At 37.0% G+C, this 18409-nt stretch overlaps 1 protein-coding gene across 1 annotated transcript in view; it reads left to right on the top strand.

Moving 5' to 3' along the window:
* The window catches only part of ZMPSTE24 (zinc metallopeptidase STE24), a 56060-nt gene extending 37974 nt beyond the window's left edge, over positions 1–18086 (top strand). Inside the window, exons 8-10 of the mRNA XM_024125561.2 lie at positions 12052–12156; positions 13661–13804; positions 16619–18086. Coding sequence (XP_023981329.1) covers positions 12052–12156; positions 13661–13804; positions 16619–16843 — 474 coding nt within the window. The 3' untranslated portion in view covers positions 16844–18086. The remainder of the gene's footprint in view (positions 1–12051; positions 12157–13660; positions 13805–16618) is intronic.
* The last annotated feature ends 323 nt before the right edge of the window (positions 18087–18409 follow it).

Here is an 18409-nt window from a genome sequence, read left to right as displayed (position 1 = left end):
TCCCAACAACTGTGACAATGAAAAATGTCACTAGACATTGCCAGATGTCCCCGGGGTTGGGGGGTGCTGGAAGGAGGAGGCAAGATCACTCCTAGTTGAAAAACACTGGGATAAAGACGCCTACCTTTTAGGGTGTTAAGATTAAATGGAATAATATATGTGAATAACCTTGTACTCCATGTACTTTATGTACCAGAAAATAACTATTATCACTGAGCATCTGTTTTGACTCTAAAGAGATGGTCTAATAGAGTGCCTAGCCTGTTACAAATATGTAGATGGAACAAAATTCTGTGAAGGGGTTAAACAGCATTGGGTGAAGGTTAACTCCTTTGATCATATTTATTTTTAAGTGGGTTTATCAGATTTCCCCGGCGGTCCAGTGGTTAAGACTCCGCGCTCCAAATGCAGGCGGCACAGGTTCAATCCCTGGTTGGGGAGCTAAGACCCCACATGCCGCGTGGTGGGGCCAAAAAAAAAAAAAAAAGAGGGAAACAAGTGGGTTTATCCTGTCCAGATATTGGAATAAAAGTCATTTTGGTCTGACCAAGAGTCATAGGATTTTAAGCCAGGAAGAGCTCTTAAGGTCATCTTATAGACAGGAAAACTGAAGTCCAAAAAGAGTAACCAGCAGTGGGGAATCATGCAGGTTCGGCAAGTCAACCTGCTGAAGAGGTGTCCACATACAGGGTGGATTACTTTATAGCCAAACCTGGTGTTAGATAGTGGTCTGCTGATTTCAGTAATGAAATAACTGACCTTTAGTATCTGTGAGAACAGTATTCTTTGGCTTAAATCTTAGAAAAGATTAGTCTTTTGAACCATGTTGAATGGAGTTTGAGTTATTTTGTTGGCTTCTTGAAGAGTAGCTGCAAATATTTTAGCATCTATACATAAGTTACATAGTCCTACCCTAGAGAACCTGTAGTAGAGGAGAGTAGATGTGTATACAAATAGCCCATAGTTTAAGGCAGAGGGTGGTAAATGAGTGGTTGAAATAGTGTGGCTTTTAGAAATTAAGAAATTAGTGCAGATGCTAATGGTCAGACAGGTTTCTTAAAAGAGAGGATATCTGAACTAGGCAAAATTTTGACTTGGGGATGGAGCTTTTCAGGTTGAAGATATGGAATGAATAAAACTATAAAGACAACTACACAATGGCTATTCTGAGGCTAATGAATAAATGGATTCTTGTAGAAGGGGATAGAAAGGTAGGCCAGGACCAGTTTGTAAAGTACTTCTTCCTGAAGACATTGAGTGGTTGTTTTCAGTGGCCTGGAAAGTTTAGATTGATTTGGGTAGAGGCCAAAGCTTGTTTTAGGGAGTTTAAAATTTGGTGGCAACATATATGATAGAGCAAAGATTAGAGGCAAGGGGGACTTCTAGGGGCGTATTGCATCAAGATAACCAAGATAAGCATGAAATAAGGGCCTACACTAGAGTGAGGTGAGAATAAGTGTGGAGTCATAATAAAAGATGGATTTAAAGTACTTGGGTGATTGCTATTATGGGGAGTAAAGGAGAAAGTTAAAGATTGACGCAGAACGCCAGTGCATGTACCACAGGTGAGGTGATTTTAGGTAGTATATCAATATTTGAAATTTGAATGGCTATATGTGTATTAATGTATATTAGGAAAAAGATAAAACTAGCTTATCATGATTTCATGAAAATTGTCATTTAGGATAAGGTTAAGTTTTAAAAAGTGAATTGATTTTTTAAAAGATATTAAATAATCACACAGAGAATACACAGGTGTGGCAGAAGTTTAGGAAATAGTGGTTTATTCAGCACCTGCTACCGAACGCCTACTATGTACAACACAGTGGGGGATGCAAAAATGCTTTTAAGTCTGGATCACGTAGAAAGGATGAAGTGTTTCATTTTGAACAGACATTTAAAGAAGAAAACTAAAGTTATCTGAAATCCCTACTCTTAGAGTTAACTACTATTAACATTTTGATGAATATCTCCATACTGGCTATTCACATTTTAAAAGATGTCTAGGAAACTTACTCTCTGCAGTTTTATCCTTCAGAAGACAAATTCGATCATTGGAACAACCTGTCTCAAAAGCAGTTTAAGTAAAAGGAAAAATTTTAATATATAAAAGCTGTACTTTTATAGAAGAAAACAAGTATTTCCCCAGCAAGTGCTAGGGTCATGTGAAAGTATTCCCAGTTGATAAGTATAATAGAGGACAAGATCCAGAGTTGTGGGTTTGGCTTTTACCCACTACTTATTAGCAAGATGATCTTAAGACATTTTAACTTCTCGGTGTCCTTTATCTCTAAAATGAAGATATTACTTCCCATCTTGCACAGCTTGGTGTTGTGAGGATCAAATGAATCAGCATATGAATTTTATGAAAAAGAAAGTGCTATAGAAAAGCGAAAGATATGTGGTACTTATTTTTGTTCTTGTATGTGAAATTTGCATGGGAAGAAAAGAAAATCCAGTTTTGTCTAAGAATCTACCACCAATAAACAAGTCTCCTTTCTGCAGAAAGTGACCCTTATTTAAGCTCTTTTCATTCCATATCTTTGAATGTGACTCCATGCAGTTCTGAATAGCTTCCTAAACCCAGACATCAAACCAAGAGACAAGAGCCTATGCTATCTAATAGAGACCTGCTTGTTTTATAAAAGAATTAATTCATAGTTCATACTGGGAAGCAGGTAACTAGTGAAAATAGAAGCCTAAAGACTGTGTTACTTTATATAAAATGAGGCTACTGATAGCTGCCTTGTACTAGTGGAGATTAACAAACTGTATGTAAAATATCTAATAATACAGCGTCTAGTACATAGACCATTTAATGAGTGGGAACTGTTATCATTATTATTAAACAAAGCAACCTATTTTGCTTATTATTAAACTAATAGACAAATTAGAAAACATGAGTAATCCAACTAACCATAAACATCTTATATATATTTCTAGTCTTTTTAAATCATCATTTTTTAAAATCATTCTCCTCGGGACTTCCCTGATGGCACAGTGGTTAGAATCCGCCTACCAATGCAGGGGACACGGGTTTGAGCCCTGGTCCGGGAAGATCCCACATGCCGTGGAGCAACTAAGCCCATGTGCCACAACTACCGAGCCTGTGCTCTAGAGCCCACGTACCACAACTACTGAAGCCTGCGCATCTAGAGCCTGTGCTCCGCAAAAAGAGAAACCACCGCAATGAGAAGCCCGCACACTGCAACGAAGAGGAGCCCCCGCTCGCCGCAACTAGAGAAAGCCCGCACGCAGCAACGAAGACCCAAAGCGGCCAAAAATAAATAAATAAATAAATTAATTAATTAATTAAAATCATTCTCCTCTTATTGGGTGTATGGGTTGTTTCCAGTTTTTTGCTGTTAAAAATATTCTTGCGATGAATATTTTTGTATATAACTCTTCAGTTGCACCTCTTTATTTCCGCCTTAGAATACATGTCTATTAATTGGTGCTTTGTTCGTTATCCCCTCTTGATGGCCATTCCCTGAAGGTACAGGTACACGTGTCTCTTAGCCATTTAAGAAACTAGGCTAGTTATCTCATTCTTTACTTTCTCTACCAAATGTATTCTGACCTAAATACTGATGTTTGAAAGGAAAAGAGATAATAAATGTAAATGCTATCTTGCCAGTCATTTTAATCTATCCCTCTACCCAGCCTCACTTTTAAGTGGTCATTTTCCTTAAAAATGAGGAATTGGTGAAGGAGTGGGAAAGTGGTAGAATATCTAGATTCCAGTATCTTGCTGCCTTTGTTTCCATTAGGTTGCATTTTTCTAAGGTGTATAAAACAAAATAAATTCCCTTTTTGTCTATTTTTTTTGTACTTCACTCTTGTAAGTAGCTGGAGTTTATTTCAAAACTGTTAGCCTTCACTTTCTAAGGTATATATTGTGTAATTGTCGCAGGATAGATATGTGTCCCATAGATGAAGCTTTTTTATTATTTTGTTTATTTTTTTAAAACAAGAATATTTTTAAAATATTTATTTTTAAATAACAACATTATTTTTTAATTAATTAATTAAGTTTTGGCTGCGTTGGGTCTTAGTTGCCGCGCGCGGGCTTTCTCTAGTTGCAGTCAGCAGTGGCTACTCTTCGTTGTAGTGTGCGGGCTTCTCATTGCGGTGGCTTCTCTCGTTGGGAGCACCGGCTCTAGGCGCGCGGACTTCAGTAGTTGTGGCTTGCAGGCTCTAGGGCACAGGCTCAGTAGTTGTGGCACAGGGCCTTAGTTGCTCTGCAGCATGTGGGATCTTCCTGGACCAGGGCTCGAACCCGTGTCCCCTGTATTGGCAGGCAGATTCTTAACCACTGAGCCACCAGGGAAGTCCTGAAAAATATTTACTTTTCAATTTTTTTCTTTTGGCTGCGCCAGGTCTTAGTTGCGTCATGAGGGCTTCTTAGTTGCGGCATGCAAACTCTTAGTTGTGGCATGCGTGTGGCACCTAGTTCCCTGACCAAGGATTGAACCCAGGCCCGCTGCATTGGGAGCATGGAGTCTTTATCCACTGTACTACCAGGGAAGTCCCTGATGTGGACCATTTTTTTAAAGTCTTTATTGAATTTGTTACAATATTGCTTCTGTTTTATGTTTTGGTTAAGTGTACAGTTCAGTGGTTTTTAGTATATAATGTGCAACCATCACCATATCACATTCATCCTTTTACTTTTAACCTTACTGTTTTTATATTTTAGATGTCTCATACAGAGATAGACTTTGTTGTTACGGTTGCTTTTAAATCCAATCTAACACTCACTATCTTTTTTTTTTGACAAGCTTTATTCATTCATGTATATTGTGATTACTGATATATTTGGAATTATTTTTACCATATTATTTTATGCCTTTTTTCCCCTGTATCCTTTTCATATCGCCCCCACCTCCACCCCGAACATATACACACACATCCTCCTCTTGCTTTATTTTTAGAACTTATTGAAGGTTTTTAAAAAATGATATTTGGGTTGTCATTAAGGTTTGAAGGTTCATATATGACTGTTCTTTTAATGGTTGCTGTTAAAAATAAATCATGCCCATATAACCTAAAAATCTTAAAATATACAGTATCTTCACTGCTTCCTGAACAATCCAGGAACCTTAAATAAACACTTTGATCTAATTATACCCCCTTCATATTATGTTTTAGTTTTATCTTGTTTATTTTTTACCCCTAAAATTAGCATTATTATTATTTTATACAATCATTATTTAAGTTTACCTATGTGCTTACCTGTGTCTTTGCTTACCATTCCGTATTCATCTCACACCTTCCTTTTAGAAATTACTTTGCTTCTTCCAGAGTATATGCTTTAGAAATTTCTTTGGAAAGTTGTTTTTGTTTTATTTATTTATTTATTTACTTACTTACTTACTTACTTATTGGCTGCGTTAGGTCTTCATTGCTGCGTGCGGGCTACTCTTCGTTGTGGTGTGTGGCCTTCTCATTGCAGTGGCTTCTCTTGTTGTGGAGCACAGGCTCTAGATGCGCGGGCTTCAGTAGTTGTGGCATGCGGGCTCAGTAGTTGTGGCTCGCAGGTCCTAGAGCGCAGGCTCAGTAGTTGTGACGCACTGGCTTAGTTGCTCCGCGGCATGTGGGATCTTCCCCGACCAGGGCTTGAACCCATGTCCCCTGCATTGTCAGGCGGATTCTTAACCACTGTGCCACCAGGGAAGTCGTCCCTGTTTTTGTTTTTATATCACTCTCATTCTAGATATCAATTCAAGATTGACAGCTGTTTATCCTAGCATCCTAATATTTGTTTATTTATTTTTTTCTATTCTGTTCTGATTTCCTTTGTTCCTGTTGAAAAAGTCTGCTCTGTGAGAATTCCCTGGCGGTCCAGTGCTTAGGACTCCGTGCTTCCCCTGCAAGGGCCATGGGTTCGATCCCTGGTCAGGGAACTAAGATCTTGCCTGCCGCATGGCCAAAATAAAAAAAAGTCTTCTCTGAGCTTATTGGTTTTTGTTTTTTGGTTTTTTTTTTAGTTCTCTCTGGTTATTCTTAAGATTTCTCTTTGATTTTCGTGTTGTGAAAGTATGGACTTATTTATCCCTGTCCTGTTTGGGATATACTGTGGTTCCTAAATCTAAGGACTCATGTCTTTCCTGAAGTTTTAAAAATTATTTGCCATTATCTAAAGTATTCCTTCTTTCCCGTTCTCCCTAGTCTATCTTTCTGGAATTCTAATTAGATGAATGTTATACCATCTCATTCTGTCTCCCATGGGTGCTAACCACTCTTCTATATTTGTCTCTTGGAGCTGCATTCTGTAATTTTTCAGCTCTACACTCCAGTTCATGGATTCTTTCTTTAGCTATATTTAATCTGTTCTTTAACCAGTCCATTGTGTTTTAAAGTTCTAATTGGTTCTTTTTCAAATCAGTCATTTCTGGTAGTCTCTTATTCCTTCCTCATGTTTTTAGTTCCCTTGTTTATATAAAACATGCTTATTTTTTATTCTGTATCTGATAATTCCAGTATCTGAAGTCTTAAGGAGCTAATGCAGCTAGCTCCATATTGTTTCTGCTAACTCTTACTCATTGTGGCTTGTTTTCTGAAGTATTTGGTAATTTTTATTGTGAGTTCATAATAGGTCAATGATCTTAATCTTCGGGAATCTTGAAGTGTCTGGGTTTAGGGTACATTCCTCAATAGAGGATTTGTATTTGCTTCTCTCAGTTGGCCCCAGTGCTCCCAAGCCAGAAGCACTTTAATATCTCATCTTGGGGTTTTCTGTACCATGCAGATAATGTTTTTGAATTTTAATGGAGACTTTTCTTTTTTTTCCACTTTAGATCAGCTTGACACAGTTGGGCTACTTTGCCAGCATTTTTTTTTTTCTGGCTCACTCTTTGACTCAGAGTATACCCCTTCATGGGATTATGCAAGGGATGTTAATTTCAACTCCTCACCTTTGGCTTTTTCTTACTTTAAAATAAACTAAACTATATGTTTAAAAGATATTTGTTTTACCTTATTAAGCATTTTTAGATGTTTTTCAGAGTATATGTGTGTTGGTGAGTGAATGTGGGTATGCACATGTGAGAGTGTGTGTATAAGATTAAATTGTTCGTTGTGTCTTGGCACTATTTAAATTGAATCTGGAAAGTTTATAAACAGTGAGAATTTTATTTGGCTTTGTAAACATTATATTTTATCATTCATATGACCACCTACCATTTAGGTTTAGTTATTTAATTTAATTTATTTATTTTTATGAGGCATGTGGGATCTTAGTTCCCAGACCAGAGATCGAACCTGTGCCCCCTGCAGTGGAAGCATGGAGTCCTAACCACTGGACCACTAGGGAATTCCCTATGTTTAGTTATTTTAAAACCAGTACTGTAATAATATGCAAATGATTACATATCTGTTAACTAAAAAATTGTTTATTTGATAAATGTTGAATAATTTACTTTTATATCTATAGTTGTGTGAAAGTTGAAAGCACAGGTCTCTGGCATCAGACTACTTGGCTTCACATCCCAGGTTTTCTATTTATTGGCTGTGTGGCCATAGGAAAATTAGTTAATTTCTCTGTACCTAGATTTTCTCATCTTTATTTTTTTATTTTTTAAATTAATTTTTTTTAATTAATTGCTTTACAATGTTGTGTTAGCTGCCACTGCACAAGAAAATGAATCAGCCATACACATACAGATATCCCCTCCCATTTGGACCTCCCTCCCATGTAGGTTACCACAGTGCATTAGGTGGAGTTCCCTGTGCTATACAGTATGTTCCCATCAATTGTCTAGATTTTCTCATCTTTAAAGGGCAGTAATAAGTGTACTTATCTAATATGGTGATTATGATGTATAAATGAGTTACAATACAGTATTTAGCACAGAGGACCTGGTACATAGTCACTGTTTAATAAATGTTAGGAACTTTGTTGTTACGTTTTTAATCTTTCCTGGCCTATTCTTCATATGTGTTGAAGGAGAAAAAAATATGTATGCATGTGTATGTATATATTTTTGTGTGTATATGTGTGTGTGTGTGTGTGTATGTGTGTATTTACATATATATTTGTAATGTTGGTTCGAGAGGCTATCGTAAAGTTAGGGAAGCAGAGCTCCAATAAATTTTAACATTAAATTTTACTTTATTAAAGTAACACAAACATATTGTTTAGAAGTTCAGAGTACAAAAAAAGCATATAATAAAATATAGCAGTTTCATGTTTCTCGCTTCTCTGTGCTGCTCACGTCCTGCCAGGGCCCTTTCCCCACAGACTGCAACTCTTTTAGCTTCTTCTGACATTCACACATATCATTTTTCTATATTGTATGTGTACATTATTTATTGACCCTATCTCTTTTTTTTTTTTTTCCCTGCACCGCACGGCATGTGACATCTTAGTTTCCCCAACCAGGGATCCACCCCGCACCCCCTGCAGTGGAACTGCAGAGTCTTAACCACTGGGCCACCAGTGAAGTCCCTGACACTATATCTCTTGACTTTCACTTACGGTAGATGAAGATTTAGCTCTTGTCCTAACATCCGCTCTGCTCCTCCCTTCCCTCAATTCTTCCAATGTAGTCCTGTTACAGTTCTTGGTTTAATCAGTATCAAAACATTTTTGTAAACATTATTGTAAAACAGTGTTGTACCTATTCACTGCTGAGCATGCCTTACCTTTTTTCCCTCTTGCTTAATTATTGCTTTTTTTTAAAAGTGTGCTTAGTTTTCCTTTTATCTTTTTGCTAATTCTTCTCACAACTTCTGCTGTCTTTCAGTACAATTTCCTACAAGTTTAATTGCATCATTAACCTTATTAGTTTTAGTCCCCCTCATCCCTGCCACATCCCGAGAGAGATCTCTATTTTATTTCTTTGGGGTGGTTTCTCTGAAGCCCTGCTCTTCAGCTCTCATACTGGACTTCCCTTGTGCTCATCCTTGATTCCATGTTGATTTGCTGTGTTCTCTTGATAGTGTACATCTTCTACTAGTTTCTTCAGGTTACAAAGATGGTATGGTGACTGAGAGTGTGATCATGGCAGCCCTCAACAGATTTTCTTTCGAGTCACACTGTTCAAATCTGGATGGGTTACCCTCTCTAGCTGGTGTATAGATGTCATTCTGGGGTTGCCCTCTACCATTAGAGATTTCCTTCACTTCTCTCCTACATTGGGTCTCCTGTGTTCTGTATTCCATGACTTTTTGTTCCTTAATTTACTCCTTCATTTTGGTAAAGAACATCCTCAATCCAGTACCTTCATGAGAAAGACTGCATAGTAAAGTTTTTGAGTCCTTGCATCAAAATGCCTTCACTTTTCTGTCACTTTGACTAGGGTTTAGATTTCTAGATTGGAAATACTTTTTCTTCGAGGTCGTGAAGGCATTGTTCCATCGTCTTTTCTTTTTAATTGCTTTATTTTTATTTTTAAAAATTAATTAATTTTTTTGGCCACGCCACACAGCTTATGGGAGCTCAGTTCCCCTACCAGGGGTAGAACTTGGGCTGCAACAGTGAAAGCCCGGAATCCTAACCACTAGGCCACCAGGGAACCCTCTCCATTGTCTTCTTGATTTCAACATTGCTGGTGAGGTGTCTGAAACCATTCAGTTTACTTATCCTTAGTATGTTACCTTAATTTTTACACTTCTAGAAAATTGTTGGATCCTTTCTCTGTGTTCTGAAATTTCACATGCCTTGGTGTGAACCTTTTTTTTAAATTGAAGTATAGTTGATTTGCAATATTATATTAGTTTCAAATGTACAACATAGTGGGTGTTTTTACCCATTGTGCTGGGTATGCATTGGGCCCTTTTAATTTGGAAGTTGAGGTTCTTTGGTACTAGGAAACTTTCTGGAATTGTTTTGTTGATGATTTTCTCCTCTCCATTTTTTTATTCTCTCTTTTCAGAGTTCCTATTATTTGAATGTTGGCTTCCTTATAGTGAACTTTCTTAGCTTTTCTCCCCTGCTTTTCCATTTCTTTATTTCTTCTCTTTTCTGGGAGATTCCATCATCTCCCAATCTTTCTTTTTTTATAAATTTATTTATTTTTGGCTGCATTGGGTCTTCCTTGCTGTGCGTGGGCTTCTCATTGTGGTGGCTTCTCTTGTTGCGGAGCACGGGCTCTAGGCGCGAGGGCTTCAGTAGTTGTGGCTTGCGGGCTCTAGAGTACAGGCTCATTAGTTGTGGCGCACGGGCTTAGTTGCTCCACATCATGTGGGATCTTCCCAGACTAGGGCTCGAATCCGTGTCCCCTGCATTGGCAGGCGGATTCTTAACCACTGTGCCACCAGGGAAGTCCTTCCAATCATTCTATTAAGCTTTAATTTCCAAGATTTATTTTTCTCTGAATTTCCCATTTTTACAGTATCCTCTGTTCTTCCATGAATGTAATATCTTATCTCTGAATTTTCTCCTTCTATAATTTCTGTTTCTTCCATACTGCATTTTTTCTGTATCTGGTCTTCCATCTTAACAGCTTACCTTGTATACCTGATAATCCTTGTTCGTGTACTCCTTAGTAAAGGAATGGGACTGAAAACCTGATTGTAATCTCTGAGCCTATAGATAAGGCTTATCAACTTTGAGCTTCACTGTAGCTTGGCTTGGGTGTGCTTGTAGTTGAGGAATACCTGCTGTTAGTATCTTTAGGTCTTTCCTGGTAGAATGGTCAGTTCCCAGGGAGTACTCCTCTAATCTTTTGCCTGGTGGGTAGTTATCTGGGAGCCAGGTATGGGGAGAGGACTAGTTTGGGAGAGGGAGTTCTCAGTGTTCAGTGTACCATACCATTAGGTAAGCAAATACATGGTCTGTTGCTAGTGTACCCAGGCCCTCAACTATGTCAAACTCCCAGTTGAAGTGTCCTATTCTTTTGCCCTATCCAGGGAGAATGAGATTTCAGGCTTTTGCCAGAACAAGGAGGAGCACTTGCCATTTGGTGTGGAGTTGGAGAAGGAATCTGGAGCTTTAGCCATTTCTCAAACAGCTCTCAATTCTTATTTCAGCCACCACCTCCTGTTCCCCAGTTCCAGAATTACCTGGTACTGTTAGTTCTCGAGCCCTTTAAAGACTCTCAGTGTTAATCAGTGTTCTCAGCCAGTGTAAATCAGGCTGGTTCTCTTTTCTCCACTGCTAGCTTATGATGTAACTTTCTTTGGCCTGCCTAGTCCATTATCATTTGTCTGTCTGCTTTCCTGCTTCCAAAATGTTGTTGCTATTGCCACCTCACCTGTTTTCCCTATCCTTGTGGGTTTATATCTTAAAAAAAACAACTCTTGATTGTAGTTTTACTGGAGTTTTTAGAGGGAATAAAATTAGATGTGAATGTTCCCTCTGCCATCTTAGCTTGGAAGTCTCTGTTTTTTAAATAGAATTTCCTGGTGGTTTTGGAGGTCATAAGTGATATGTGCTTATTAGCAGATAATTTGGAAAATAGGAAAGATATGAAATAAACATCACTGTAATTCTACCATATAGAAAAACTATTGTTGACATTTTGATATACTTTCAGTCTGTTTTCTATATTTGTGTATTTTTACATACACATTTGCATTTTTTCATAATTGGAATCATACTATATATTTTTGGTTTTGTTTCCTGCTTTCTTCACCTAATGAACCATTTTCCCATGTCAGAACGTAATCTTTGAAAACATCTAGTGGATATACATCTAGTGGATGTATAGCATAAATGTTATTTGGCCACTATCATGAGCAGTTTCCCATGTTGCAACATAATCTTTGAAAGCAAAATTTCTAATGTGTTTATAATATGGCTGTCACATGACTGTGTCATGATTTATTTAACTATTGTCCTATTGATAAAGATTTATATTTTTTCTACTCTAAAGTTGACTCATGAAGTCAGAATATGTCTGTTTGTTCATGATTCTGTGTTCAAGCTTAACCCAGTGTTTAATGTGGAGTGGTTCAGGGAATGTTTTGTTAAGTGAATGAACAGTTCTGCACAAAAGTCCCATTGTTTTCTTAAGTTAGAATCTAAGAAGGGCTCTTTCTGGGTTAAAAGGTATAAACTTTTTGAAGTTTGTTGATAATTTATTTTCAATTTGTTCTTCGATTCAGAATAAGAAACAAGGATGTAAAAATGAGGAAGTGCTTGCTGTGCTAGGCCATGAACTGGGGCACTGGAAGTTGGGACACACAGTCAAAAATATCATTATTAGCCAGGTAAGTTTGGAGTGACAATTCTCTTTTTATGGCAGGATAGTCAAATTATAAATATAGCAGGCATGAGAGTTCATATAGTAGAGGGATTAAGACAGACTCTGTAGCCAGGCTTCACATCACGGCTCCCTGACTTACTACCTGTGTGATCTCAGGCAAGTTCCTGAGCCTCTCTCTGCCTCCATTCCCTTATTGAGTGATGATATCTCATAGGACTGATGTAAGAATTAAATGAGTTACTACATGTAAAGAGTTTGGAGTAGTACCTGGAATATGATAAGTACTATATAAGTATTTATTGTTGTTATCATCATCACCACCTCCTGAGTTGCTCGGCTAAGGATCTGTGAAGATCAAAAGGAGTGAGCCCAGATAACTCGGGTATTAAATACTTTTTAAAGAACATTTTTTCTCTTTTAAAAAAGTCATTATATACCCATAGAAAAAAAAATTGGAAAAGGTAATAAATATAAAGAAGATAATAATTTCTGTAATGCTCCTCTTCTGGGTATTAATACCACTAAACCAACGGAGTGACCACAGTTTTAAGGCTCTAAGTGAAGTAGCACTGTGTTTTGTTGGCTGGTTCTGAGCATATATGGCCTCAGCTGAGACTTAAATGGGTCTTTGTACCTTTCTAAAAGGCCAGCTGGTTCTGGGTGATGGATTATATGGGAAGACTTATGTACCCCTGTACGTACCTTCCTGTTGCCTTACATCTATAGGTATAAAAATGAATTCCTTGGCTGGAAGCTATGTTGTACGGATACATGGCAGTGAGTAAGACATTAAATAAGTCCAAATCCAAGTTTAATGTAAGTTATTCAGTTTAATAAGGAAAATCACTGCTCCTTTCATGAAGGAAGGGGTCCAATAGAATCAGCCTACCATGAGGGTGGTGGGCTGGTCCCTGAGGTACCTCATCAGGGCTGGGGTTGATTGCCTCTTCTGAAAAATGGGACACTCAACAAGAGCCAGTGGGGGGATGTCTGTGTTGTTGATTAATGCATTGACTCCATCCCTATCACCATGGCCACTCTGTTCATGAGCCCTTGACCAAGTCCTAGAGTGGCTAGGGAAAGAAGCTGGCTAACATCCACAGAGCAAGTATCTTCTCCACCTGATCATTGAGAGGGCCTCCTCTGCCGTGGAACGCTTTTGGTGAACATTCACATTAGACCTAAGTATTATCATACTCTGGGCTAATTTTGGAACTTTTACTAAATACCTCTTTCCAGATCTTGTTAGCCATCCACTAGTTTGCTCCAACGCCCTAATCATCCAGCTAAACCATTATTTGTCCACTAACAATGAATTAGTATATACATCCTCAACTCAGGCCCTCTCTCCTTCTAGAATAAAAGTAAAACTATAAAACTACCTAAATAACTTTTTCTGTGATTACACTAACATCATTCTTAAAATCACATCATTATGTCTTGTTCTACTGATCCGACAGTGAAATCAGCTTAGAAATAACTTAGAAATTTTGTATCCTTCTTTCTAGATGAATTCTTTCCTGTGTTTTTTCTTGTTTGCTGTATTAATTGGTCGAAAGGAGCTTTTTGCTGCATTTGGTTTTTATGACAGCCAACCCACTCTAATTGGACTATTGATCATCTTCCAGTTTATTTTTTCACCTTATAATGAGGTAACGTATACTCTTTAAAATTATCTCACATATGCCCTTGTCTATTTCAAATCTAGAACCTTTAGGGTAGTGAAAAAACAAAACAAAACTATAGTTTTAACAAGCAGATGAAACAAAGTTTTAGTCCCTTGATTTACTAGCTAGTATAAGAAAGTAGCAGAAAAACCCAATCCCAAATAATAAGTGTTTGCATACTGTTAGGGAAAAAAAAAAAGTGGAGAATTAGACTTTAGTGGTGAAAACCTTGATATAACAGGTACCTAGAGACTTGGTAGATGGAGATTAACTATTGGAATGCTATGTCCTAGACCACATATTCACCAGTGCTTGGGTGAAAACCTTCTGTGTGTGAGGGGACAAAGCAAATAATAATTGAGTGTAAGTATGACTGGATAAGGGAGGCTGTATGATAGTGTTCCTCTGATTGTATTCCCTGACCACCTGATTCATAATAGCCTTAGCATCCCACCCCAGACCCTCTGAATCAGAATTGGGTGTTTTACGATAAGTGTAGTTTAAGAACCACTCAGTAGGGGGACTCCGTATATGTGATAAGACATAGATTAATGAGACTGTATATGAATAAATCCAGTGATGGCAACACGTCCTGATACTAATTGATTAGGCTTCCACATTAAGCCAAGAGATAGTATCAGGGATCTTGAGATGTCTCCATTCAGAAGAATTCTTTCTTGGGACAGGTTGTAGAGTTCAGGTTTTAACTTTCTCCGTAAAAGGTGGGGGTGGGCTGGGTTGTAAGGCACCAGCAAAGAAAAACGGAGAGGAATAGATCATGTTTGTATAGCGTTGTCCACAGAATCTACATTCATTTTCCAGAGAACTGAGATTTATTATCTTTAAACTCTAAATGTTTTAATTTTTTATTTTACCTTTTGCTGAGAATATTTATAAAATGCTGTATACAGACTGTTACTTCTTAAAGAGGTTATAGAACACCTTATAGTGGTAATTGTCATTTCTATTTTCAGTCACAATTCAGGAATGCCTTAAGGACACTGAGCTATGTGTATGAAATGCCCCAGACTGCTTTGCTCTTTAAGCAGTTATGCTGTTTGTTTGTTTATTTATTTGTTTAACTAATTTTCTTCGCTCACTGTCAGGCTGATAATCCTTGCTAATATCAGTGTAACTTTCTGTTATGGTCATTATCTGTTTATAATTTTCTTCTTCAACCAATCATAGACTGGGAAATCAGATAATCAAACTCATTAAGTAAAAGTTACTAGATTCTGACTGAGTATAAGTGTCCTCTTATAAGTAAGGCACCAGTAACGTTAGTGGTTCTCCTTTGGGCATCTAATTTGGCCTCTCAGTTTTTGTCTTTGTCTCCTTATATTGAGTGGTTGAGTTCACTTCAAAAAATGTCTCAGTAAATGTGGGGTATTAGAGTAATTTGAAATGTGAGATATTAGCAACTGTTCTAAAAACCTTGGTGAGCCCAGGAGATTCATTTCAAAAAGACTAAATATTTAAACAGAAAATCTAATGTTTAATGTCAGCATTTAAGAGGTCATGATAGGAAAGACATATTTTCCCAGAAAATGGGGAAATTGCCCCATCAAGAAGAGCTTGCAAACCTACAGCAGAGTAGGTAGGTATAGGTTAGTATCTGCTTATGTTTCTATTTATGTCTTACAGTGAGATTCAAGGAACAGTTAGCTTGGGACACTTGAAATCAGGAGATAGATAGATAGATAGATAGATAGGGAGATAGATAGATAGATAGATAGATAGATAGATAGATAGATAGATAGATAGATAGATAGATACTAGTTAGTGATTCTGTCCCAAAAAGTACATTCAAGATTTGGAAAGAAATTTCAGGTAGAATTCAGATATTAGCTTTGAACATATCTAAGAAGGTATCAGGAACTCCCAGACTTTATGTTGAAACTCTATATCTGCTAGTGGCAATAAGAGGTACAGAGGAGAGACTTTTTAAACTTTTTTTTTTTATTGCTGACATATTTTAAGGTAAGAAATAGACATCATGTCATTCAACCTGTAATAGTTCAATATGCAGATGAATTACTTTTCCCTCAAAATTTATATTTTTGGATGAAATTTGTCCTCTTCATAGTTGTCACCTTCAGGGACTGAACATTTACTCTGATGAAGCTACCATAGCTCAGAACACTTTAGAAAATTCTATTTTGAGATTGTCATTAGTGGCTATAGTATATATATATGTGTGTGTGTGTGTGTGTGTGCATGTACACACACATATATATATTAGAATGTTCTCAGTTATCATTTAAATGTGGATAAGTGAGCAAGAATTTTTTTTAAAAAGAAAAAAAAGAGTGAATATAAATCACCACATCTTACCTGTATCTGAGGAAGGTAGTGTCCATGGGCTTTGGAATCATCAAGAATTTCAGCACTTCCACCTTCTAGCAGTGTGACTACAAGCAAGTTATCTCACCTCTCTGAGATACACCTTCCTCATCCGTAAAACAAGAGTAAGAGTAATTACCTTGTAGGATTGTTGGAGAATATGTAAAGTGTCAATTCAGTGCCCAGCACATGGCAGGTTCTCAAATATTAGTATTTCTTTGTTAAGACTGACATTCCTTTAGATATATATCTGTTTCTGGTCTGTTGGCTTGGGGGGAAAAGGCTCAATTTTTAATAATTCCCCCACCCTAGGTCCCCTAAATATGAGTGATCTTTCTTTTGGCCTGCTGTTTCTCTTATCCTGAGCCAAACTTCCTCTACAGTTTTGGCTCATGAAACCTTTAGTGACAACAAAGAGGGGAGCAGTGGTTAAAACACTTTTATTTACTTTTTCAGGTTCTTTCTTTTTGCCTAACAGTCCTAAGCCGCAGATTTGAATTTCAAGCTGATGCATTTGCCAAGAAACTTGGGAAGGCTAAAGACTTATATTCTGCTTTAATCAAACTAAACAAAGATAACTTGGGTTTCCCTGTTTCTGACTGGTTGTTTTCTATGTGGCATTATTCTCATCCTCCACTACTAGAGAGACTTCAGGCTTTGAAAAATTCAAAACAAGACTGAGTTGCCCAGGGTCTGCAACTGAAGACATTTCTGATTATTTCTGTACTGGCAGCATGTTCTGGCTCTTAATGTTTTTAAACATTTTTTTTTAAAGAAAAATTATTAAGTAGGGAAAAGCCAAGATTTAAATACATTTAATATCTCATTTCAAAAATGATTTTAATAATCCATTTCTTAAAGAAAACACTGGATGAAATGTTGAGGCTTCATGTTTTTAAAGGCATAGTTTTATCTTTAAAATCTAGTTTACCACCAACTTGTAAAATTACTTGAGAAAATACAGAACTTGTTTTATTTACATGCTTATATGGAACCTGCATATAAGGGGTTTGGGGGCATATGTTTAAAAGGGAATACCACCTCTGAATCCTTTCTGTAAGGCAGACACAGTGGTCCTGAATCACTGTGTGCTCATACCTAAGTTGAGACTTATTTTTACTTTCATGCTGTAATGATTTAAGCTGGCCAATCAGTGTTTTAAATAAGGAAGAAAGATAATAATTGGTAAGGCTGATGTTTTGTAAATGAAAGTAGTTAAAAATATGCTCTCTCCTGTTCTATCAAATTTCTCTGTTCCCTCTCTTGCTATACACTGATCAGGAGTTTCTAATAATGCTTTGAAATTAGAAATTATGTACAGATGTTTTAAATCACTGGGTTTTGGTGTTTTTTTTTTAAGCAAGTCTTTCTCTTTCTTTCCACCTGGTGGGTATGATCCCATTAGGGGTAAACGAGTATTTTTCTAAACATTCAGCTTTTTCTCATTCATACTCTTGTATTCAATAAATAGTGCATCCTTTAACTTAGCAGAAATTGCCATGTTGAACAGGCTTTGCTATTTTAAAAGTGGGAGAATGTGGAAAGAAGAAGAAATGACATTTTAAGAGATATAAGATTGAAGTACTGATGACTCTCTTATGATGTTACAGGAAAAAATATAATTTTCTATCTCTTTCAAGGACAGAAGAGTTTCTGTTTTTATTTTTCTAATTTTTATTAGTAAGTCATAAGTGCTATTTAATCAGGCCTGATTCCATTTTAGAAAATTATAGTTCTTGATATGCAGACAATTTTTATTTTCAAAACAAATGTCATGAAAGATTTCCAGTTTTTGAAGCTGCATGTTTGACTGATTCAAATCTCTGTCCACTTTCTGAATGAAACCCAACTTTGTGCCTAGAGCTCCCACCCACTGGTGATGTGTACCTTCTGGGCATTTATTCCAAAGTGGGATCAACTGTGCGTGCTTGGTATCTGGCCAGAAAGTCTTTTGCTCAGCTGATATTTGGGTGATGTCTTTACATGGAAATATAATAAAAATAAACATCTAGTTTAGTACCGCATTATTTATTTTCCTAAGGCTAAAGAGGAACAGTGCTATGATTTGATCCAGCATCTTTCATCTGTGAATTCATGCTGTGATAACTGCCTTTCCTTCCTTCCGTGCCTTTAAATACAAATTTCAGCTCTGCACAAGTGAAACATTAAAAATTGCCAATGCATATTGATGTTCTTTGTCTTTAATTTGACAAAATTTGTCTGTCATTTGTTACCTAGTAGATATAT

Source organism: Physeter macrocephalus, chromosome 3 (assembly GCF_002837175.3).
Source record: "Physeter macrocephalus isolate SW-GA chromosome 3, ASM283717v5, whole genome shotgun sequence".
NCBI classification, from domain to species: Eukaryota; Metazoa; Chordata; class Mammalia; order Artiodactyla; family Physeteridae; genus Physeter; species Physeter macrocephalus.
The sequence above is the reverse complement of the archived record's forward strand: the minus strand, read 5'-3'. Positions and strand labels throughout refer to the sequence as shown.